General features: G+C 38.0%; 1 protein-coding gene across 3 annotated transcripts in view; it reads left to right on the top strand.

Annotated features, from left to right (window-relative positions):
* Diaph3 (diaphanous related formin 3) overlaps positions 1-24,216 on the top strand; it is a 482,159-nt gene that overhangs the window by 37,188 nt on the left and 420,755 nt on the right. For all 3 annotated transcript variants that reach the window (XM_076545449.1, XM_076545448.1, XM_076545447.1), the window contains exon 3: positions 15,442-15,618. In XM_076545449.1, coding sequence (XP_076401564.1) covers positions 15,442-15,618 — 177 coding nt within the window. The remainder of the gene's footprint in view (positions 1-15,441; positions 15,619-24,216) is intronic.

Below are 24,216 nucleotides of genomic sequence, written 5' to 3'. Positions count from 1 at the left end.
ATCCTGCTGATATGGCAGTCTTGCTTTCCTGTGCCCCAAATACATTTAAGATAAAAGTTTAAAGAACTAAAGAAAATTTATCACTAGGGAATTATGGCTACTGATTGAAAGATACATTTAGTACTATATAATTATTAGCTTGTACTTCAGATCCCAAATACTAGCCATGTAAATGCATTTAATCTTCACTTAAGTGTCTTAGTATTATTAACATTTTAAACAATGGGGCAGGGAGGCAAGAGAGTTGAAGTTACTTGTTCACATCACAGTGGTAGCCAGGGAAATTCTGGCAGGCCTGCTCCAGGGAACATGTTCGTGAAGAACATTATGCTCCTGCCGGAGTAGTCTTCCTTCCCCGACTGAGAGTGCTAAGTGTGAACCGCAGAAGTAGATCTCATTATTTTGTCTTTCAAGCCATCTCTGTATGGGACGTTTCAGTTCTAAAATTGTATCACAGCCATTAACCTTAATCCGGAGAAAGTTTTTATAGCTGTGACGGCCTACTAGATCTAAGAAGCTATGATGAGAAACCAGTTATTTCAAACATTTCAGAGAAAAATGAAAATCTGTATTCCAAAGGGATAATCGTATTTGAGAGGTTCTGACTTAGGTTTTTATTGCGGTGAAGAGACACCATGACCACAGCAACTCTTATAAAGGAAAACATTTGATTGGAGTGGCTACAGTTTGTGTTCAGTCCATTATCATCATGGTGGGGAGCATGGCAGCATGTAGGCAGATGTAGTGCTGGAGGAATGGCTGAGAGTCCTTCATCTAGCAGGCAGCAAGAAGTCAGCTGACACACTGAGCTTGATCCTGTGCATAGCAAACCTCAAAGCCCACCCCCACAGTGACACACTTCTTCCAACAAGGCCACACCGACTCCAACAAAGTCACACCTCCGTAGTGCCACTCTCTGAGATTATGGGGCCCAATTGCATTCAAACTACCACAGATGCCAACAGGCAAAGGATGGGCAGTTTGTTTTGGCTTTAAGAAATACAAACAACTTCAATAAGGAAGTCTTTTGATACTTCTAGCAACAGCTGTGGCTTGTTCCCAGGTTCTGATTCCCTTTAAAGCTCCCATGGAAACGGGGTCTTGGAGCCACCATAGATTTTGCTTGGTTTGGGGTGGGTTCTCCCCAATTCTTTGAGAAGCTCATCTCTCCAGGTCTTTTGCTCCTGGCCCGTCTCTGTGGACCGTTCAAGTCATTCGGTGTAGGAACTGTGGCCAGACAGTTCGGGATATTTTCTGTATGATAGTGGGGGCTTGGTCTACATGAGATTAACTAGGTCTTGTGAGATATCTGTGGAAGTAGACGTCACATACATGAAGGAGAAAAACTTGATTAAGCTTATTCAGATGTGTGCCTAGCTTTTGTTAACTTTAAAATACAAGAGCTCAAACTTTGTGGTGATATTTTAATTGTGCTGAAATGTGATTTTATTTGTATGTTAATAAATAAAGTTTGCTTGGAGATCAGAGGTCATTAGTGAGCCAGGAACAGAAGTCAGGTGGTGGTGGCCCATGCCCTTAATCCGATCACATGGCAGGCAGAGTCTCTGTGTGGTCAAGGACACAGCCAAGCTTGGTGACACGAAACCTTTAATCCCAGGACCAACCATAGAGACCTGGAGGTTTGTATAGACAGTCAGTGACAATGAAGTCATGTGGTTGGGTTTAGAGCCAATGAGAAGGCAGAACAGAAAGGCAATAAAAAGACAAGTCAGATAGGAAGGAACTGTTTCTTAGGGGAGGCGAGTGGTAAGCTAAAGGTAGTCTTGGCTCTTCGCTAGTGCTCTGATCTCTTGGGCTTTTAACTCTGTATTTGGCTCTGTGTTTCTTAATAAGACTGTTTAAAAATTTGTCTACACAACTTTAATACTTACTTAATTATTTTGCTGGTTTACTAGGGTAGAAGTCTTTCTGTACATAAAATTTTATTTTATATTTTTTTTTTTTTTTTTTTTACTTGGAAACACTTCCATATAATGTTTGACACAGAAATCATCAAATAGAAGTATACAATGTTGACAGGAGGCAGTACATTTATAATTTATAACCCCAAATGTATTTATAAATTAGAAATGGAAAGATCTACAAATGAAATTATGAAGGTTCACCAAAGTCATTTAATCTGTCAGTTTCTCATTCATTTTTATGTCTTAATAATATTATATTGTATGAATAAGCCACATTTTATTTCTCTCCAGTATTTGATAGCTATTTGAGTTGTTTTAACTTTTTTACTATTAGCAACACACTGCTGTAAACCTTCATGTACATGAAGGTTTTTTTATTTTATATTTTATATTTTATATTTTTATATTTTTACTGAGTTTTTATGTTTTCCTTTGTAAATTACAAACAACTGATAGAAGTTTGATTTTTTTCATATTTATTTGCCAAGCTATATGTGGAATATTCTCCTAGGTAAAGTAAAAATATCAGTGTGTGTATAATACAATATATTGAGACAAGTTCTATAAGAATTCAAGTTATTTACAAAGTCAGGTGGGGCTTTCAGAGCCCATTAATATGAGTTAATTATGACTTCCTGTACTTAGGTTTTCAGCAGTAGCTTTTAAGTGCTATCTCAGGATTTTTAAATATTTATGGAATAATTTAGAGAGCATCTCCTCAAATCAGGAGAAATGTGGGAATAAGATCAAGAGCTTTCAGATGTAACAAAGATGTAACCGAGTGTGCATACTTGTTTATTCATTTTTTGTCTACCTCTTCATTAAGCATTTATTGAGTGTCTAATACTCTTATAGAAATATGAAAGTTTGTAAGACTGTATCTGCCTGGGAACATTGGGGAATGGGCACTTCACAGTGTTTGCAGTATAGTGTGATAGTGGATGCTACTCTCCATAGGGTTTAGTGCAAGTAGCAGGGTCAAGTTGATCTTGGGGAAAACAACAGAGAAGATGACTTTTCAGCTGAGTTTTGAAGAATAGGTTGGAATGTAGACTGGTAATTGTTAACTTTTACCCAGTGATAAATTTGTTTCCTAGATATGAACAAAATGGATTCCTAGTTGAAGCATGTAAACTTGGTACTTAGGAAGCAATTGTTCATATCTTTAGATGATATTTGTGTGTGAGTCATATTGAGCTATGCCACTCAAGTAAAGTGCAAAATTTATTTTCAGCGCTAATTTATATTTCATTTTATGTCAAACTTCTATTATTTGAATTAGAAGTAAATTCCTTTTTAGTGGTCTAGTGTGTATTTCCTTCCTGCTTGTGTTAGTTTTGTGTGACTATGCCAAGATCCTCGAGATGATCAGCTTCAGGGGGAGTGCATTTTCTCTTACAGTTTGGGGTGTTCGTGATGACGGTCCTATTGTTTGCCCTGTAGTAGCACACTGCCTATGGCAGCAGTGTATGCCACAGGGGGCATCTTTGCTTTAGGGTAGCTAAGAGGCAAAGAGAACAGAAGGGTTCCTGAGTTCCAATGTACTCAGTGACCTAACTTCTGCTAGGTCCTCTTTCCTGACAGTCACACCTTTAGGTTCACCATGGGCAAACCAAACCTTCAGACATGTGTTTGGGAGACATTCAAAATACAAACTACACCATTCCCTTGCATCATGCTTTCTTATACTTTTTTTGAGTTTTTATTTTTATTTTCTGTAAGAGGACTATGCTGTGAATTTCCAATGTTGGGATTAGTATGGATTTCTTATTCAATATGTAAAAGCCAAAACCACCCAGCATACTCCCTGCTATGCTGTTATTAAAAATAATACTTTATTAAGGGAAGAATCAGTGGTTGTATCCCATACCTGGAAGACAGGAATGTAATTACTAATTTACTCTACAAGCGTTACTAGAGCATTCACTCTGTTTAAAACCATGGTAAGTTCTAAGGGTTGTTTTGTGAATAAAATAACAATCCCTTTCTCCAGGATTTAATGTCTCTTCCAATACTTGTATATGGTAATAGACAGATTCAGGATAGTATATGTGCCATGAAATTGCAAGCTCTAGATCTGTGCGTATCTCTTGGAAAGACCACTGTATGAACTGTCCCACAATCTGAGAGCTGAAGATTGATTTGATATCAGTCCGGCAAAGATGTGATAAATTCTAGACACAGGAAGAGATGACACGAACATACGTGTTTAGGTGACTGTAGGTTATTCCCTACATCTAGATCACATGTCGTATGTGGAGAATAGTGAAGAGATTACTGGGTAAGGAGGAAAGGTTTGGGTCAAACCTGATCTAAGCATCATGCTAAGATATTTGAACATAATCTTTTGAGTAATGGGAAACATTGGGAGGGGTGAGGATTAAGACTTGCTTGTGTTTAGCAGGATAAAAATCCCAACAGGGAATGTCTTAGAGCGGCAGGCATGGGGAAGCAGGGGAGACTTGGACACTGCTCAGGAGTTGCATTGGTGATGCAAGGGGCCTGGACTAGGGTGATAGCAGTGTGGGTAGAGATACACTGGTGAAGTCTAATCCACATGGGTTGCCTTGTGATTCAGTTTTGATTTTTATTAGTTATCACTGTTCAGGGCATACTATTAGTCAAGATAACTAACAGCTTTCAGCTTACACAGATCAACATCAGACAGAAGTCACAATCAATTCCTTTACCCAGTAAGAACCCCTTTGCTTCTGTCTCTCCTCAGGTCTATTTATTCTTCTCAACTCCTCCAGACTTCCCAGACCCTCCTACTTTGCCCTCTGAGACTCACAAGTTGTCTAATGTTTTCTTTCCTTCTTTCTCTAATTGGAACCTAGATGGTCTTTGATGGCTTTTTTTCCCCTGGTGGCTCCTTCCTTCAAAAGGCCAGTTCTTCATGAATACAAACCATCAGAGTGTGCAGCCTGTTGCGTTCCTCCTTGTTGGTCTCTCGTGTGGGTGATCCATCCTCCCACTGTGTAACCGACAGCCTCAGAACTTGAGTTACTTTCTTCTTTTTGACCATCAATTCTGTTAGCATGCTGCATCCACCTACCAGGCAGGCTTCTCAACCTGGGGTCTGTGCTTTGCCAGGTAATCTGTGCAAGAGCTTAAGATATATTTAGAAAGGTTGAATCTTTATTTTTGTTAAACTTTAAGTCAAAATTGGTGTTTTTCTCTATTGTGAATATGGGGGAAAATACCATCTATTAGTGCACCAAACAAACAAATCAAAACAAAACACAAGCCCAGTACCACAGTAGTATTTACCTGGGACCAACAAAAATCAGATATTTTCAAATCACCTTACAGTTATTAAAAAAATATTTCTAAATATGTCTTATATTCAATAATTTTTAGATTTAGACTTGCCTTCATCTTTCATTTGGTATGGTAATGAGACTATATTAAAGCTTGTTAACATTTTGATGACTCCATTTTACTTTAGCTTTCCTTAAAATTATATATATCTATTTATAAATTTACATGATATATTAGCCTACTATATATTATATATATGAGATTTAAAAGTATTTTGGAAAGAGCTTCATACTAATAATTTATTGCTGTATAGCACATTTTCTCCAAGCGTCATGGCATGAAATAAAGTCATTTATAGGTCCTTGGATCAGAAAGCAGGAGACAGTGTAGCATAATGGTTCTGCTTTGAGGTCTTTTGAGTTCATCACTGAGATGTTGATTTAGGCCACTGCTATCTGAAATCCTACAGTGTGGATATCTTTTCCCATCGTGTTCATCTCTTGGCTGGGAGGCTGGTGCTGATTGTTTTTAGCTCCCAGTTCTTCTTCCCTCTGCAGAGTCTGCACAGACAGCTCCCTGACATAGCTGCTAGCTGTAGAATGCTTGATTATATGAGTCTATTTTCCAGCCATTAAAAAAGCTTTATGAACATAATTAAGGATGTTCTTTATTTAGCATGTTTAAAAAATGTGAAACTTAAATATGAACAAAATATTTAAGTTGATTAACTTTTTTGGAGGGGTGGCAGTAAATTTTCAAAGGAGCTTTTGACTATAGAATTCATAAAATGTAGATTAATAGTTGGAAAAAACCTTTCTGTAATTTTGAGGATATTGAAGTTAGCTTCTAATAGTTAAGCTTGTGCCAAGATAGTGATAGTTAGCTTATCACACCTGAAATAATGAATGGACATCTTTTCCTCTTATTGTGTTATATTTTTGTGGGAGTGATTTCTAGCATTTCTAGCATTTTGTAAGGGTGTCCTAGTCACTGTTCTATTTCTATGAAGAGATGTCATGACCAAGGCAACTCATAAAAGAAAACATTTAATTGTGGGCTTGCTTATAGTTTCAGAGGTTTAGTCTATCATCATTATGGCAGAGAGCATGGCATGTAGGCATACATGGTGCTGGAGAAGTAGCTGAGAGCTAGCTACATCATGATCTGTAGGTAGAGAGAGAAAGAGAGAGAATTTGGGCTAGGCATGGGCTTTTGAAACCTCAGAGCCCTCTCCTAGTGACACTCTTTCACTAACAAGGCCACACACCCTAATCCTCTTAATCCTTTCACATAGTGCTACTCCCTGGTGACTAACCACTCAATTCTATGAGCTTATGGAGGCCATTCTTAATCGAACCACTACAAAGGTTCATTGGGCAGGTTGGCATACTGCTTAGCTGCTGATGTACACTTTCATATGACTTTTGTTTTAGCCTCATGTGGTTCTCTATTATACCACATTTCTGTTGCCTCTCTTAGGCTTGGCAATTTCCTCTGGTTTCAGAAATCATCATTTTCTTCTATCTGTTGTTTATTTGCTTATGAATTTTTTTTTGAACGCTTAAAATATTTGTTACCTTGAATTACAACTCTTTATTTTTTTTTTTTTTGGTCAAATACTTTCTCCAAGTGGTAAAACATTGCAGAGATGGTACTATTTTTCAATTGATTTTTATAATTTAGGAATTCCTCATTTATAATTTCAATAAGTTCATTAGTTGAAATTGATAGACTGCTGTCTATCAGATTTTGTTATGAAGGCTGAATATTTAGCACAGGCTATACTAGTTGTCTTTTGGTACGGAACAAATGGTTCCCAAACTTAGTGGCCTACAGCAGACAGTGTTTTCTGAAATAGTCTCTTTGGGCCATGATTTTTATTAGTTTCTTAGCTACATGGTTCTTGCTCAGGGTCTCATGAAGCTATAATGTAGAGGTTTGCAGGAGTTATGGTGATCTGTAAGCTTGGCAGGCACTTTATTCATGGCTGACATAAATAGACATCTTTATATGTGGGTAAAGTTTCTTAGTTCTTTGTCCATGGACCTCTCTTTACGTGCTCTTTGGGTTTTCTTGTAGTAGGCTTTCTTGGACTGCTAGTCCCCAAATCATGACATAGAGACTTATTATTAGTTATGAATGCTTGGCCTTAGTTTATGCTTGTTCCACTAGCTCTTATAAGTTATTTTAACCTGTTTCTATTCATCTGTGTTTTGCTTTGGGGCTTTTTAATCTCTTCTTCATTGTATTATATTTTATTCATTATATTTATGTCTTACTTTCTTGCTTCTTTCCTGCCTGCCTGCCTGGCCTATGGCATTTTCTTCTCTTTCTTGTTCTCCTCTCTTGAGCCTAGATTCCTCCTCTACTTATTTTTTCTGCCCACCAGCTCCACTTGTCTCTCTACTGCTTAGCTATTGGCCATTCAGCTTTTTATTAGACCAATTAGGTGCTGTAGCTGAAAGTTTTCCTGTGCCCTGGCTGGCTGGCAGTCAGAACAAATCTCTCCCACTCACATCCCCCAAGTAAACACACAGAGGCTTATATTAATTAAAACTGCTTGGCCATTAGCTCAGGCCTACCACTGACTAGGTCTTACACTTAAACTCAGCCCATTTCTGTTAATCTATATTGTCTCCATGTGTTCTGTGGCTTTACCTGTGTGCCATTACATGCTGCTCCCTGGATGGCAGGCTGGCATCTCCTGACTCAGCCTTTCTCTACCCAGATTTTTCCTTGTCTACTTATCCTTCTTATACTTCCTGCCTGGCTACTGGCCAGTCAGCATTTTATTGAACCAGTGTACAAAAGCATTATCCAACAACATCTCCCCTTTTCTGTTTAATTAAAAAGGAAAGTTTTAACTTTAACATAGTAAAATTATATATAACAGAACAGTTATCAAGCAAGAATTATAGTTACAGTAGGCAAGGTGAAACAAATGTAACACACCTTTACATAGTTAAAGTAACATTCCATAACGTGTTCCCATATCTGTCAGCTGGCATAAATGCCATTTATGATCTGGTTCTGTAAGCCAGAATCTTCATTTCCACAATTTCCTGTTGGTCACACAAATCAGAGGATCACTTTGTGCATCTTCAGAGACTCAGTACACAATGACTTAGCTGATGATTGATCTAGTAGGGCCATTATATTGTACTGGAAAAGAGATAGTGTGAGTGGTTACCAAGTCCATGAATTGATAACAGGATTTCATCACCAATTTGAAAGGATGCGAGAGTATAGTGTGCCTTGCAAGACAGTGGGGAATGTCCATGTCTTCCATTGGAGTGGTCAAGAATGGCTTTTCAGGCTTTTTCACTTGTGGCTGAAAGGGATTAGCAGTTTTATTTCCTGTTAACCCATCTCTGTAATAGGCACCATCTAAGTGAACTTAGAGTTTATTAAGTGCCTTGGTAATGGCAGCACCACAGGCTGGTGCCTGCAGGATTCAGTGCTTAGACTCTGCGGCCATGGCTTTAAGCAGCAAGTTGTTGAGTTAGTAATAAAGCTGATTAGAAACCCACACTATTTTAGTTGGTCATTTCCCCCTGAAATCTAATTTAAAATTGCATGAAAATTGACATATAATTTTGAACAACCTATTTTATATTTCAGGTGTGTATTTGGATAAAATTGATTTTATAGTTAGAAGGAGCTTCTATTTGCTTATTTCTCCTAGATTCTATGAAAACCTCAGTGTTTTTTGTTCTAAGGATATGTATTCTAGCCATATATAAACTTTCAAAACTAGTAAAATTGTTAAATACCTGAAAATTACACTGCCCTTTTAAATTAATAAAATGCTGTTGACATTTACAAAGCTGTAACAATGAAAACTTTAAATAATGAGTTTTCACTATTACCGTGTTATAGCTGAAAATCCAGTAGTTTTTTAGAGTCTTTTTTTTGTTTAATTAATTTATTTAAGCTGTCATTACTGATTATCAGTGTGATTACTCAGCATGAGATAATACTCAGTAGGGTGCTCATTTAACTTCCCCTGAAGATAAGTGATATTAATTTATAAAACTTAGTACACCCCAGACACAGGCAAAGCCTTGTTAATTAAGTGTGGTGTTCTACCTCTAAATTGCAGTGTAAAAGAATTCCCTCTGTTGTGTGTGTTTAATCAATTCTTCAACCAATGTGAATTGCTTGTGTACTTTACCTGCCTAAGTTCTTGTTTGACTTTAAGGGGAGAATTCCATATAAATTATCTAATTTTTATGTGAAGATAAAAAGCACATAAATTGTAGAAGACAAACCTTCCTCAGCCAAATTGGAAAACACACTAACAGTCAACTTGCTGTCAGTCTGATGTCAGACTGTCAGTCAGTTTCTACCATCAGTTCCAAGTACAAAATATTTTTAAAGTTTGACTATGTGTTATTTTGTGCTTTGCCTCAAAAGTAAATAGTATGTGCAATCCCATGAGAGATAAATTAGGAATGATTTTTCTATTTGTGAGTGAAATCATTCTAGCATCATTTTTTTTTTAAATGAACCTTCCTAAGCACATGTAAAATAATTTGATCGTCAAGATCATTTTGATCTGGCTTTGTAATAGCGCTCAGATTTTGTGCTAAGAATTTACCCAGAATGCTTAATAGAGCATATCTGTGAATGCTTGTAAGCTTTTACTTTAGGCTTGAGATATTCAAGAGTCAATGTACTGTACCAGTATAGAAAGAAGATATTGTATTTTAAAATATACTTATTGCTTTTAAAAATATACTTTATCTATCTTATCTATCTATCTTATCTATCTGTCTATCTATCTATCTATCTATCTATCTATCTATCTATCTATCTATCTATCTATCATCTATCTTAATTAGGGTTTCTATTGCTGTGAAGAGACACTATGACGATGGAAACTCTTATAAAGGAAAACATGTAATTGGGCTGGCTTACAGTTTCAGAGGCTTAGTCCATTATCATCATTGTGGGACATGGTGCTGTACAGGCAGATATGGTGCTGAAAAAGGACCTGAGAGTTCTACATCTTGATCTGCAGGCAACAGGAAGTGAACTGTGTTGCTGGGTGTAGCTTGAACATAGGAGATCTCAAAGCCCACCCTGACAGTGACATACTTCTTCCAAAAAGGCCACACCTACTCCAACAATGCCACATCTCCTAATAGTGCCACTTCCTGTGGGGCCATTTTCTTTCAAACCATCACACTATCTATGTATGTACATATACATGTATGTCTGTATATCTGTTTGTCTATCTATATCTATCATCTGTCTATCTATCTGTCTGTCTGTCTGTCTGTCTGTCTGTCTGTCTGTCTGTCTGTCTGTCTGTCTATATCTATCTGCTATCTCAATGTGTGTGTGTGTATGTCTCTCTGGGTGTATGCGTTTGTGTGTAGGTACCATGGCCTGTGTGTGGAAGTAAGAGGACAACTTGTGGGAGTAGATTCTCTCCTTCCACCATGTTGGGCCTGGGGATTGAACTCAAATCATTAGGTTTGGCCGCTTTTTATTCACCTGGCATCCACTAGTTCTGGCTCTTTTCATATTTTGTCTTTCATCTTTTTAATTAAGGAGAATAAATAAAAAATATTACATTAAAAGTATAAACTTCTGATCCTTTTGTAGCTCATGTTATTATCTTGACCTTTATATATTTAGGAGCTGGAAGGGGGATGTGCTCATTTTCCTCATTTTGACATTGGCTAGCTGTAAGAGGGTGAGGTGTAAATTGGCTTTTGCACTTGTATAAATTGGACCTTTCCCTAAAGCTTCATACTAAATGTTCAGGGGAGAGGTGCTAATTGTACTTTATTATTTCTATACATTTTTGTTTACAGATGCAAATGTAGTTTCATTACACACATACTGGGTTGAGTTTTCTTTGTGCTGTTCTATGAGTTTGCTACTATGGAGTTTACTATGCTTGTCTTCTCTTTAGACATGCATTTTCTTTACTGTATAGACTAAATGAATATTACCTATCCCCTGCTGTCTTTCATGCTATTACCTTCCTACCTGACATACAGAAAGAAAACGGAGGGCGCGTATAGAAACTCAATTTTGCAGGTTTTATTACTTGTAGGCATTCTTAATTTTAGAAGTACAGGCTTCTGTTGAAAACGAATATTTTGTGAACTCTTGTGTCACTCCTGGAGCCATTGGTTGTGCACGACACACTGGCTTGTGATTGTTTCTTCAGGTCAGTTCACTTTCCACACTTACTGATGGGTTTGCATTGGCAATATTGATGTTGCATTAATGATGCTCTGTTTAACTTCACTTCGTTATGTTTCCCATGTTAATTAATTACACTTTGTGTCTGAAAAGAGTCGGAAAAGTTTCTGTATTGAGAAATTGACACTACACGTACAGCTATAGAAGTTATAGAGCTACAGTAGTGCCTAAAGGTAGACTAACCAGTCCCTTGGTTTACAAAAATTATTTTGGTATCTCCTACTTGTTTTCAAAGAACTATCAAGACAGAGTACAAATATGCATAGGGACTGTAGCTTCTGGGCACATCTTCTAGTTCTGTCAGAGTAGAGAATGTTTAGCCTGGTGAGTTAGATGCCAGGGTTTTCTGCAAATGCATTCTGCATTCTCCTTGCTCCATATCTATATGGCAGCATACCTCCTTGCTTACCACCTCTTTCTTGACTGTACAGCTCTTACCTTTGTCCAACAACAGCCAGCTGACACATTCTCCACTGGGTTTTCATTTCTTTTTGTAGATCTGGACTTCTACTTTTCATCATTCCCTTTACCTTAAAAGCTTAACAGTTTCTGTTGTACATGACAGGCCTTCCGGAGTCCCTCAGCTTTTGTCTGCATTGTCTTCATTTTGCTTCTGCTTATGGAAAGGATTTGATAGAGAATTTCCTTCACAAGTCAAAGGTGTCATTTCCTGTCTTCTCAGAAAAGAAAGCTTTTCCCTTCTTCCAGCCTGTTAGAGTTGGAGGCCAGTTGGTTTAGCACAAGGAAAGCATAGACCTTGTTCCTTTAGTTTGGATTCAGCTCTTCTGTGGCTTCACATGATTTGAATGCTTGGGATCTGAACATTACTGAAAATCTGCCAAGCTACCTTTTTTTTTTAGTGTATGATTATATGTGTGAGTGTTTATGTATGTGTGTATGATGGATGTGTGTGTGTGTGTGTGTGTGTGTGTGTGTGTGTATTTGTGTGTGTGTGTGTGTGTGTGTGTGTATTTGTGTGTGCACAAATTCATGAAGGCCAGAGGAGGACATTGAGTGTCTTGTGTTACTATTCTCTGCCTCTGTCTATCTGTCTGTCTATCATCTAGAAATACCTAATTTTTAATTGTGTGTGTGTGTGTGTGTGTGTGTGTGTGCACATGTGAGTGTAGGAGTCCAGAAGAAGGCATCATATCTTCTGGAGTCTGTGGAGTCCAGAAGAAGGCATCATATCTTCTGGAGTTAGAATCACAGGTGGTTGTGAGTAACGATACTTGGGTGCAGCTAACTGAACTTGGTCCTCTGCAAGAGCGATATGCTCTTTTAACTGCTAGGCATCTCGAGGCTTCTCTTATTCTTAGTGACTGTGTCTTTCACTGAACCTAGCGTTATGCTGAGGGCTGGCAAATCCCAGTGACCTGTCCCCCTCACCTAAGAGCCTGAGCAGCTGGGTTTACCAGCATCCCTAAAACAACTCCTGGCTTCCTATGCCGATACTGGTGATTTGAACTCTGATCTTCTTGCTTGTGCAGCAAGTGCCCCAGCCCCTGGCAGTCTGGTTTTTGACTTTGCCACTGAACTAGCAAGTTTCAGAATTCTGGGGTAGCTCTCTGTTTTGAATCTGATGCCCATTTTTAGGGTTAATGCTGAGCTGTTCTTTGTTACTAGTTCCAGTTTGCTCTCTCTTTCTTTAGGAAACCATGACCTGGTGAGCTGCACTTAGCCTTCAGATAGCAGCTATCACCATCCTTTCCAGGCATGGGTGTGTCATGGACATTTCACTCAGGTCTTTCCCTGGTCTATGTCATAGGAGGACAGCTTGCAGTTGCTGAAAGGCTTTTGTGCCTCAGGAAGGATATCACTCAGCTTCTGCTCTGGCCAACCTTTGGCCTGCTGCAGATGTGGCTAAGAATTGGGAAGAGTTAGTGGCGAGTTTGTCCTCTGGGGCTTTCTGAGAGAACTTAGAGCTTTCTAATCGCTCAGCCAACAGCCATGCAGTAATCAGTGTGTCACTGAACACTCAACTGCTGTTTGTTTCTGTACCCCTGACCCATGGTGGAGGACAAGGATATTTTTGTGAACTAAAATGAATGGTCATGAAGACAGTGCTTATGCTGCTTATTAGCATCTCATTTTTTATGCCCTCGCCTTCCGTTTTTCTTTGAAGGAATATTTTCCAAACCTTATTTCAATTACTTAATGCTACATTCAGCCTGAATTATACGCCTTGATGTAAGGCTCAGAACAGACAAGGCTTATCCCTGGAGAGACACATAGGATGTTGAACTCCATTCCCACAAGTGGGGAAACAGACAGCAAGTCCTCCTAGTTTAGAGGAATATTTTAGTTCAACTTTGAAGTACTGGTGAAATGGAACAAACGGAAGAATGTCACTAGGACCTTGCTGAGGTTAGATATGTATTCTCTTTCGTTGTTTATATACCTGGTACAATGAGAACACTGTTATTGAGTATGGAGGGCACGTTGACAAGAAAAACCATCTGTACATACCCGGTTCCCCTGTAATCTCGGTACTCTCCCTGTTTCTCTGTTCCCTTCCCCTCCAGCTAACGCCTCTTTCCTTTCTGTCTTCAGCTGTCAGAGGAGTTGAAAACACAGCAACTGTCATTTTACAGCTTTTGTGGTTTGTTTGTGGGATGAGAACAATGGTATATTGTAACTACTTTCTCAGATTTGCAGTAGTTAACTTAGTCTTAGAAGTCTAGCTCATGTCAAGTAGATTGTTGAAGTACAGTGCATCATATTTTCCCTAGACAATATTCTCATAGACAATTCAGAGGCCTATTTTGAATGTAACTATCATTATTTTTACATTTCATTAATTGACCTATTTCTTTAGTGAATTAAATAATACCATAATTGAATTGGATTTTAAAAATAAAGATTTCTAGATGTCAGATTTCTTTAATGTTTCTACTAGCTCTTTTAATATAGCTTTCTGCAATAATAGAAACATTCTAAATGTGTTTTTTACCAGTGTGGTAGCCACTAACTACATATGACCCTTGAACACATGAAATTTGGCTATGCAGCTAATGAACTAAACATTGAACTCAGTAACCATATGTAGTTAGTACTACTGTAATGTATACTGCACTTCATTAATCCATACATTTTTAGTCATTTATTTATTTGTGTATGTAGGTGCATGGGTCCCACTCAGATCATCATTGGTCGCCAGTGCCTTTACCTACTAAGCCAATCTTGTTGGTCCCCTATTTATGGTATAGTGAAAACAATAGGTTTATATGAATAGCAATGTTGAGAAATTTACATAATCAGTGGTTATGCTTTAAATAACCTTATATTCTTGAAGCCTTTTTTTTTACCCTTTTGATTTTTGCAAGTTTTATGGGTCTTGAAATAGGAATCTAGGTTCTTTGTGAGGACAATTTTGAATGAATGATAAATCAGCTTTCTAGACTAATATTAATATATTTTCAATTAGCAGCCAGCTATTTGATCTTGTTAGAGAAGACATTCTGTTACAACAGAAATCTAGCTATATTAAGGCCCTACTCTGTAGATATCCAGAAAGTTCAGATGTAGACTGGCGTGAGCAAAAAGGGATGTTATCATGCATTACTGTTCAAAATTTAAATTCCTAACCCATGACTGTTGTGCCCTTCTTTGTCCCCTGCTAGGGGACAGTCTTCAAGAGGGTACTGGACAAGGGTAGGGTCTGGCTTGCAGGGCAAGAAGTAACAGTTGGTGCCATAACTGCTAGCTGACTTGCTTTTGGGAGACTGTTCAGTTTGCTTATCTATAAAACATAGGTCATCTGGCACCAGAATCTTTAATGTGAAATTCTGTGACTTTTAAAATCTGAAAGACTCTTGAAGTTATATGATTTCCCTTCTGCCTTGAAATAGGATTCCTGCTGGAACCTTTCAGCATTCAATACTGTTAATTTTGAAGCTTCTGATTGTGACTGTCATTTGACGAATCAGTGACAATGTGACTGACCCTGTGTTTTTTACTTGTTTTTGGAACTAGATAAGTGTTGATGCATGAGTAGATATTGACTTGTTTGCTATTTTATCTTTCTTTATAGCTGGACAAATTTGCCAGCATAAGAATTCCAGGGAGCAAGAAAGAGCGACCCCCTCTTCCCAATCTGAAGACTGCGTCTGGAAGCAGCGATCGCTCATCAGTGTCTTCTGAGACAATGGAAAACATTCCAAAGCCGCTGTCTGAGAACGAAGTCTTAAAACTTTTTGAGAAGATGATGGTAAGAGTTTTGATTCCTTTTTTTGGTTTTCCATTTTATTCAGAATCTATTAAGGACTGAAATATCAAATGACATCCTTTTCTCTTGACTAGATCGTGTGATTGAGTTTATTGCTCTTCAGATGGTGGCAAGTGCTCTCTTGTCATCAAGTGTTCCAGGTTGTTCCTTTGTCCTTGTTTATTCCGTTCCCAGCTAGCAGTGTAGCCATGTTCTTTGTGGGACTCTCTCAGTGTGTCATTAGAACTGAACCTGCTCTCTTTGTGCCATGCCTTTTCTCGTAGAGACACATGGTATCCTTTGGTGCCTTCTTCATTTGGTCTTTAACTGTGACTTCCTGACAGATTCACTTCAATCTAAATGAGCTGATTTGATCAGGAATCCATGTATGCTAAATATGTTCAAAACATTTACTACAAATGGATGCCAATTTTATATATTTAAATTGATTTTTATTTATATGGTTGCTACTTTCAAGTTTCATATCTATTATGATTCAAAGCAAATATTTGAAAAATTACATACGCAATGCCAGAAGGTAGTGTTTAACAATTCAGTTCTCTATAAGTTCAGTGTAGGAAGAAACTACTTTAGTTTTTGAGATACCTAATTAGCTTCAACGAAAATATAGCAGATAGCATATTACGGTATTTTCCAGAAATTTGCAGAGAAAGTCAGCCTAGGCCAGGTGGCAGTTTAGGATTTAGATAGGCAGATGGAAGGGCAGTCTCTTGCTATGGAGGACATAACAGTAAGCAAATGATAGAGCTAGGCTCCCAATAACTTCTGGGACCAGGGAGAGGTCAGAAAAGTTAGATTGGAAAAAAAAAGATTATGAAAGGATTTTCTAAGCCTTTCTGGGGTGTTGTGTGTATTTCCAAATCATTACGTATTCTGTGTATGTCTGTTCCTTTGTCTATCAGTTTGGGCAGCTTTATCCATTTTTAGCGAAATACTGCATTTGCTCATTAGTTTAGGGTTTAATGTATATTTGAAATTTGGAGCTTATTAATAGCTCTTCTATAATTGTTCAGCAGGAGTGTTGTATTTGTATAATACTGCCTTACTTTTTTTTTGAAACACAAATATTTGGTCTAGTGTTAACACCTAGAGTATCAGAAAGACCTCAGAAAGAATAAAAGCCAAGTTTGTCTTTATAGAATTTTAAATATCTTTATATAATTTATATAATAAGTACCAGTGATTCTAAATATATTTTTAATGTTTATTACTTGATTTTCATGAACTGTAGACTTGGGAACTCATCACTATTATACCAGCTCCTAATGAAGTTTTAGTTTTGGTTTTTACCTACACATTTGGAGTTCCTTCCCTGTTGACACTATGAGCTGCTCTAATCTTGGCCAAGAACAAAGAAACCTCTTTTTGCTGGCCTTTGCCACCAGTAATGAGGCTTGTGTGAAGGAAGCTCTCTTCAGTATGACCTTTGCAGGCTTGCAGTGGCAGAGGGCCCTTTCCTTCCATGCACCGAACATGTACCTTAATTACCTGTGAAACTTTGGAATGGTACTATTATGGCTCTTCTAACTACATTAAAATTCTCTCTTTAAATTATAATTGTGAGTACCATCTCAGTAAGTAGAGAAAGCAGCCTATTGCTGTTAAACATTATGGAGAACATATTTTATGATTACATGCAGTTAGTTAAAAGGATAACCATCCAAGAAATACTGAATATAGTTTTTACTGTTCTTTTTGTGACTGCTAGGATCACTTATAATATCCGGGAAGTATGTTCAGGTAAGTTGGATCTTGACAATTTGAAGTGATTCTGGATACTTGATGGGTAACTGGGCCAGGTCACTTATTAAATCTTAGGCAGGTCTGCTTGGTAATAGGTCTTTTCAATTGAACCTTTATTTTATTTAGCAGAAGTAGAGTGGAAGTGTTGCTTTGTTGGGGCTGTTAATCTGTGAAGGATGAGTCATTCCTAAGCTCTCTTCCAAACATACAGAACAGATTCTGTCTTCTTTCTGAATCCTTGATTATATTAGAATACTTTGAATGCAAAACCTGCTCTTGACTCTGAAGCTGAAAGCTGAAGAGGCTGAGGAATTGTCTCTTGCCTTCTGTAAATGAGGGTTAGAGACATTTTCTGGGCACCATTGTTTGTTTACAATTTAAAGTTGATTTTATGTCTGGAGAAAGTTGACTTACACTGGACTTGATCTATAGTATTTTAAAATATACATTGTGTAGATTCTTTATTCTTTGTGAGTTTCAAAGCTGGGCAGTGGTGGTGCATGCCTTTAATTCCAGCACTCGGGAGGCAGAGGCAGGTGGATCTTTGTGAGTTCGAGGCCAGTCTGGGCTACAAAGCGAGTTCCAGGAAAGGCGCAAAGCTACACAGAGAAACCCTGTCTCAAAAAACCAAAAAAAACAAAACAAAAAAAAAACCAAAAAACAAAAAAACAAAAAACAACAACAAAAACAAACAAAAAAACAAAACCCAAAACCAAAACAAAACAAAAGAACAACAACAACAAAACTAAAAAATAACCCCCCAAAAAAACAAAACAAAAAAACCCAAAAATCAAATAGCATACAATGTATTTTGATATTTACCCTCCCTATAATTCCAGATCCACCCCACTGCTGTTCCCTTCCCTATTTCATGTCATCATGTATCTCTATATACCTATGCATCTATACATATATGTACACACAAAATCTTTATATTTACAATAACTACACAATGTATATATTATTCAAGGAGTCCAATTTATGTTGCTTATCTACTGGAACATTGAGAATGCTCAATCGACCAGGGTCCATGTCCTTAAAACTATCATTCTTGCCGGGCGGTGGTGGCGCACGCCTTTAATCCCAGCACTCGGGAGGCAGAGCCAGGCGGATCTCTGTGAGTTCGAGGCCAGCCTGGGCTACTAAGTGAGCTCCAGGAAAGGCGCAATCTACGCAGAGAAACCCTGTCTCGAAAAACCAAAAAAAAAAAAAAAAAAAAAAAAACTATCATTCTCCTTCCCCTAGCAGCCAGAGCTCCTGACTTGGGATTGGGGGCTCATGAGCCTCTCCTCCCTCCTTGCTGAAATGGACTGGCTTGATCTTGTATAGCTCTGTGCAGTCAACCACAACTGCTGTGAGTTGATGAGTGCATCGGTCCTTTCATGTCCAGAAGACACTGTTTTGCCTCAGTCCTACCATTCTTCTGACCCTTAGGACCTTTCTGTGTCTTGAGCTTTGAGTGGAGGAAGGAGATAAAGATGTCTCATTTGTGGCTGAGAATAACTTTTTATTAATAGAAATTCTCCTCGCAGGAACATTTAATAATCAGCTGCTAACCTTTTGGCATTTGTGCTTGCAAAGGTTTCATCATATTTAAAATTTATATGGAGAGTCGCTGTGTCACAATTGTGGAGTTTTAAAAACAATTATTCCTATTTACCAATTATGGAAAGTATTTAATTTGTATAAGAAGTAGCAACTTTATTTTGAAGAACACTTGTTTTTCTTCCTCAAGATAGTCCTCTGAAATATTACTGACTTGATTATTTAATGAATGCAAAGTATAGTGTAATACTTCAACATTTTATTTTTGCTTAGAGAATTGATTTTCTTGGTTATAATGGTCTAGTTTCTAAAGCAGCAGTGAAGTTTTAGTTATACCTTTAAATTTTTATGTTTCTTTATTTGTGTGCATGTATGTATGTGGACAACTTGGTGAAGTCACTTCACTGTCTGCCACGTGGGCTCTAGGGATTGAACTCAGGTTGTTAGTCTTGGTGTCAAACATCCTTCCTTGTTAAGCCATCTCCCTCAGCCTCAGCTGAACTGCCAAAGAGCTTCTTCCCCCAACCCTTGTTTATATTTTGGTATATACTGAAAGCCCGTTTCTTGTGGACTCAGCATTGCACATACAAGAGCCTTGATATCTGAAATCAACTTTAATGAATACTGTTAAACTCTTTTATTGTTTGTAACGAAACTGGCTTTTTGAACACCATGAATTCAATAGGTACAACTGAAAGTGACGTGCTTATTACAGGCATGGCCTCTTAGATTTAGCCCTTTGAATTTCCCCCCTTGTCTTCAAGTAATAAAAATGCCTAGCTTACTATATATAACTTACCATCATGAAGAGAACGCTTATCTTTCTTCTCATTGCAAACTTACTCCATTTAGACATGCCCATAGGAGTTAGAGGTAGAGGTGTGGTTTCCCTCTCTGACCCTTCCTAGCTTTTCTTACTTACCTAGAATGAATCTGTCCTCTGTAGGCTTAGACTGGAGTGGAGGACCAAGCACTTGCTGGCTTAGAAAAAAAAAGAAAAAGGAAAAATATAATTATGGTGATATTTTATTTGTGCTGAAATGTGATTTTATTTGTATGTTAATCAAGTTGCCTGGGGATCAGAGCTAAGAGCCAAAGTAGAAGTCTGGTAGTGGTAGGACACGCCCTTAATCCTATCATATGGCAGGCAGAATTTTGTGTGTTCAAGGACACAGCCAGCATGGAGGCACATGCCTTTAATCTCAGTACCGACCACAGAGACCTGGAGAGGTCTCTATAGACAGACAGTGATGAGGAAGTCATGTGGTTGGGTTTACAGCCAATGAGAAGGCAGAACAGAAAGGCAATTAAAAAGACAGGACACAGGAAGAAGGTCTCTCTCTCTCAGGGGAAGAACAGCAGCAAGTGGTAAGACAATGTGGTCTTAGCTCTTGGTTACTGCTCAATCTCTGGGCTTTTAACTCTCTATTTGGCTCTGTGTTTCTTATTTAATAAGACCGTTTAGAATTACATCTACATATAATTTTGGAAGCAGTACACAAAAGGACTTCAATTTTGTCTATGGTGGTTTTCACTGCATTATTTTCTATACTGTTTCTTATGTTTAAACATTTACAATTAGGAAAATACCACTCAACAAAAGTAGATTTACATTTCTATTATATATTGAATACTGTTTCCAACACAAATGTAATACCTTATGTATCTTTCTCATTTCCGTTCAATAAAAACGCCAGTATATGTATTAGACAGGAGATCACCTAAGCTCTATTGCCAGGAGACACTTCAAGTATAAGCTTTAGAGATGGTGTATTTTACAAATGTGTTTTTTCCTAGTTCTTCTATGCTATGACAAAGCCCGATAAATATTATTTATAACCTGCCATTGGTGTCCTATGGGATTATCTCAGCTTCTGGTATATTTCTAGAGATGAACAATACTTTTAACTCATTAGTTTTTATTTTCATTTTTAGTCTGTAGTTTTTTTGTATAGTAAGCACTAATCTTATCTGTGAACTATTTGATAAGTTACTGATTCAATGCCCCATAGTCCTTTAGTATGTTAATGTATATTTTCTACAAATAGGTGCATACTAGTTCATAGCCAAAATACAACTATCCAAATCAGAAAGAGCACTGAGCAATTGTGGTGAAATATTATGTACCCTAATAAATTTGCCTGAAGATCAGAGAACAGAAAAAGCCACTAGATTAAACATAGAAGCAGTGGTGGCACACACCTTGAATCCTGGCACTCGGGAGGCAGAGATCAATCTGGCTCTCTGTGAGTTCAAAACCACCCTGGACTACATGAGATTGACTCAGTCTAGGAGAGAAACAGAGCCAGGCAGTGGTGGCACACACCTTTAATCCCAATACTTCGGAGTCACACACCTTTAATCTCAGCACTAGGAAGGTTGAGACAGGAAATGATGTGGGTGGGCTGAGAAAGGTATGTAACGTATGAGGAGACAGGAACTAAAGTCTTTTGGTTGAGGAAAGCTTTTCAGGCTGAGGAGTCCTAGAGGTAAGAAGTGGCTTGTTCCTCTGTCTCTATGATCTTTCAGCATATGCCCCAATATCTGTCTCTGGGTTTTTTATTACAAGACCAATTTAGAATTCAAGCAACAAGCAATTTCTATGAGTTAATTCATAGACATGATTTTTTTTTTTACTAATGGTACCGATAATTTTTGTTATAACAAAATAATCTAGTCCTGAGTTGTGTAAGATATTTGGCTATCATGTTCCATTTTTTTCCTCATATTTTTGAATTGGACACATTTGAAGATTCCTTCCATTCTGGTTTATGTGCAGACTGTCCCTCAGTTTGCACTGGTGTTATAAGACTTGAAGTTTGGTAAGCCTGTTAGCTGTCAGCAGAATTCCTCACACTTTACATGATGTCTTTTCCCTGATCAGAAGTTAATTGAATATTTTTCACGTGCATATTTTTCTTTGGTCTACTGTTCTGTGAATTTCCAGCTTATGTCATTTGTTTCATTTGTCATAACTTATGAATAATCTCATGCCCAGTTTACATGAAATGCAGAAATTTTGTCATAGCCTGAGGCTTGTTATTTCACATTTGATGGTGTTTTGAAGTATAGAAATAGATTTCGGTGTTATCATCTTTATGAATCATACTTTGTATATATTATTGAAGAAATATTTATTTTGAAATACTAGAATTGCATCTGTATAGCACTGTTTATTGAGTTGTCTATTCTTTCCTGTTATCTGTAATCCTTCAGTGTTGTGGATTAGTTACTGCATAGAGTAGTATGGTTTGATTCATTAGTTAGTCTAGTTGTACATTTTTTGTTTTAATTTGCCTCCCCCCCCCCCCCCCCCCCGCCTCTTTCTTTAAAGATTGGGTCTCAACTGTGTAGCTCTAATGGTCTTGAAGTAGCTATGTAGGCCAGGCTGGCCTCTAAATCACAGTGGTCACTTGGCTCCGCCTCCCCAGAGCTGGGATTAAAGGTGTGCCACCTTAGCAGGATTATCTGCCGTGTTAATGACTGTAACTATTAGCTCTATCTAAGGTGACCCCTTTGCCTACCATCACTTTTCTTATTCTTGGCATTTGCAGCTTCTGCAATAATTTTAAAATCAGTCAAATACTATTTTAAACATTATGGGTTCTTCATTGGAATTATATGAATTTCTTTTCTAATTTAAATAAAATGGACACCTTTTTGAATTTTCCAACATGTAGCCATTTTATATTTAAGTTTTCTGTTTCTGAGCAATAAAAACTTACAGTGCTTTCGTAAAATGCATTTTATTATTTATTCCCAGGCTTATTGGTAATATACATGTACTAATTTTAAAATAGTAACAATCATCTTTATAAAATAACTTTGTTTATTGACTTTGGTAGTCAGTAACTTCTGGACTCTTATTAGTTTTTATTGTTATAGGTTATTTCATATTTTTTGTATGTTCAATTAGAATATCCATGGATTATAACAGTTGTTTTTCTCATTCTTTATTTAGTTCTTTGCACTGAGTAGATTTGTGTAATAAAAGGCTGTAAATTGTCTTGACTGTTGAGAATGTACGCTTTTTTTTTTAACAGCTGTGACTTTATTCTTAACTTTTAAAATAACCTGAGGTAGTTAGAAGCTGTTCATTACTGAAAATCTCTGTTTACCCAGCAACAATGTGTCCTGCAGTCTCAAATCTTAGCTCTGTTCTTAAAAAGAGGACATTCCTGGACTAATCCAATGATAACCCTTTTTTTTTTTCTTTCCTGTCTTCTGTGGAGACAGCACTGGTATCTCCTTTTTCCATCCTAAGACACTCTATGTACCTAGGTAGAGGTCTTCTCTGTGTTCTCCCTTCCATTGTGTATTCTACTTAGATTTCCCCGTCCCTCACTAGACTGGCCTGCCAATGGAGTCCATGCTGGAATCTCTTCTCCAGTACGGATTAAATGAGTAGCTATGATACATACACATACGTGTGTGGAATAGATCACTTCTCCAAACTTTTGATCAGAGTCATGTTTTAGATTCTAAATGCCACCATGGAACTTGGCTTCCCTCCTTTGGATTTGAAATGGGATTAGAAGGTGCTATGAGGACAGTTTTATTAGCGTTTGAGAGAAGAACCCCAAAGTAGACGAGCTGTAAGTCTTGGCAGACCCAGGAGGGGGGAGATGAGGAAGGGTCAAGAGAGATGGCCTGCTGTGCCTTGAAGTCAGGGCAGAAGGAAGCAGGCCATGGACGTTGGCCAGCAGCTACAGGATGGCAGTGCAGGGAGATGGCAGCAGGGGAGCTGCTCCAAAGACAGACAGAAAGCCAGGGTTCCAGGGCCAGTGTGCGGGGATGGGGTCGGTGTGCGGGAATGGGGCCAGGGTTCCAGGGCCAGTGTGCGGGGATGGGGCCAGGGTTCCAGGGCCGGTGTGCGGGGGTGGGGCCGGTGTGGACGACAAAGGTGAAAGGAAGGAAGGAAGAAAGAATTACGCTTTTCTCAGTAACATGGCAAAGCAGGGGAAATCTTCCTTACTCCTTTTCTTCCGAGCCCTGCTCTTCTGCAACAGTGCTGCTTGCTGACTTTTTGCTGAGCCTGCCTAAGGAAGGCATGGCTTTCTTCTCCATCCGCCTCCTCCAGGAAGCGGCCAAGATTGCAGATGGCTTGCGTTTAGTTTTTCTCTCAGACTCTAACAAAATCGTCCTCAGATTTTCTTCTGAATCCATGTTAAATGGATTTAAAATTCTTTTATTAATGATACTAAGAACCCGTGAATGATGCTGTGGTTTCTTACAACTGGAAGAGGATTGGCATTGTCAGTCTTTGGTACACAGTAACACCACTTTCATTTT

The sequence above is a fragment of the Peromyscus maniculatus genome, chromosome 9, assembly GCF_049852395.1.
Source record: "Peromyscus maniculatus bairdii isolate BWxNUB_F1_BW_parent chromosome 9, HU_Pman_BW_mat_3.1, whole genome shotgun sequence".
Taxonomy (NCBI): domain Eukaryota; kingdom Metazoa; phylum Chordata; class Mammalia; order Rodentia; family Cricetidae; genus Peromyscus; species Peromyscus maniculatus.
Note: the sequence above shows the minus strand (reverse complement) of the source record. Positions and strands in the feature narration are given on the sequence as shown.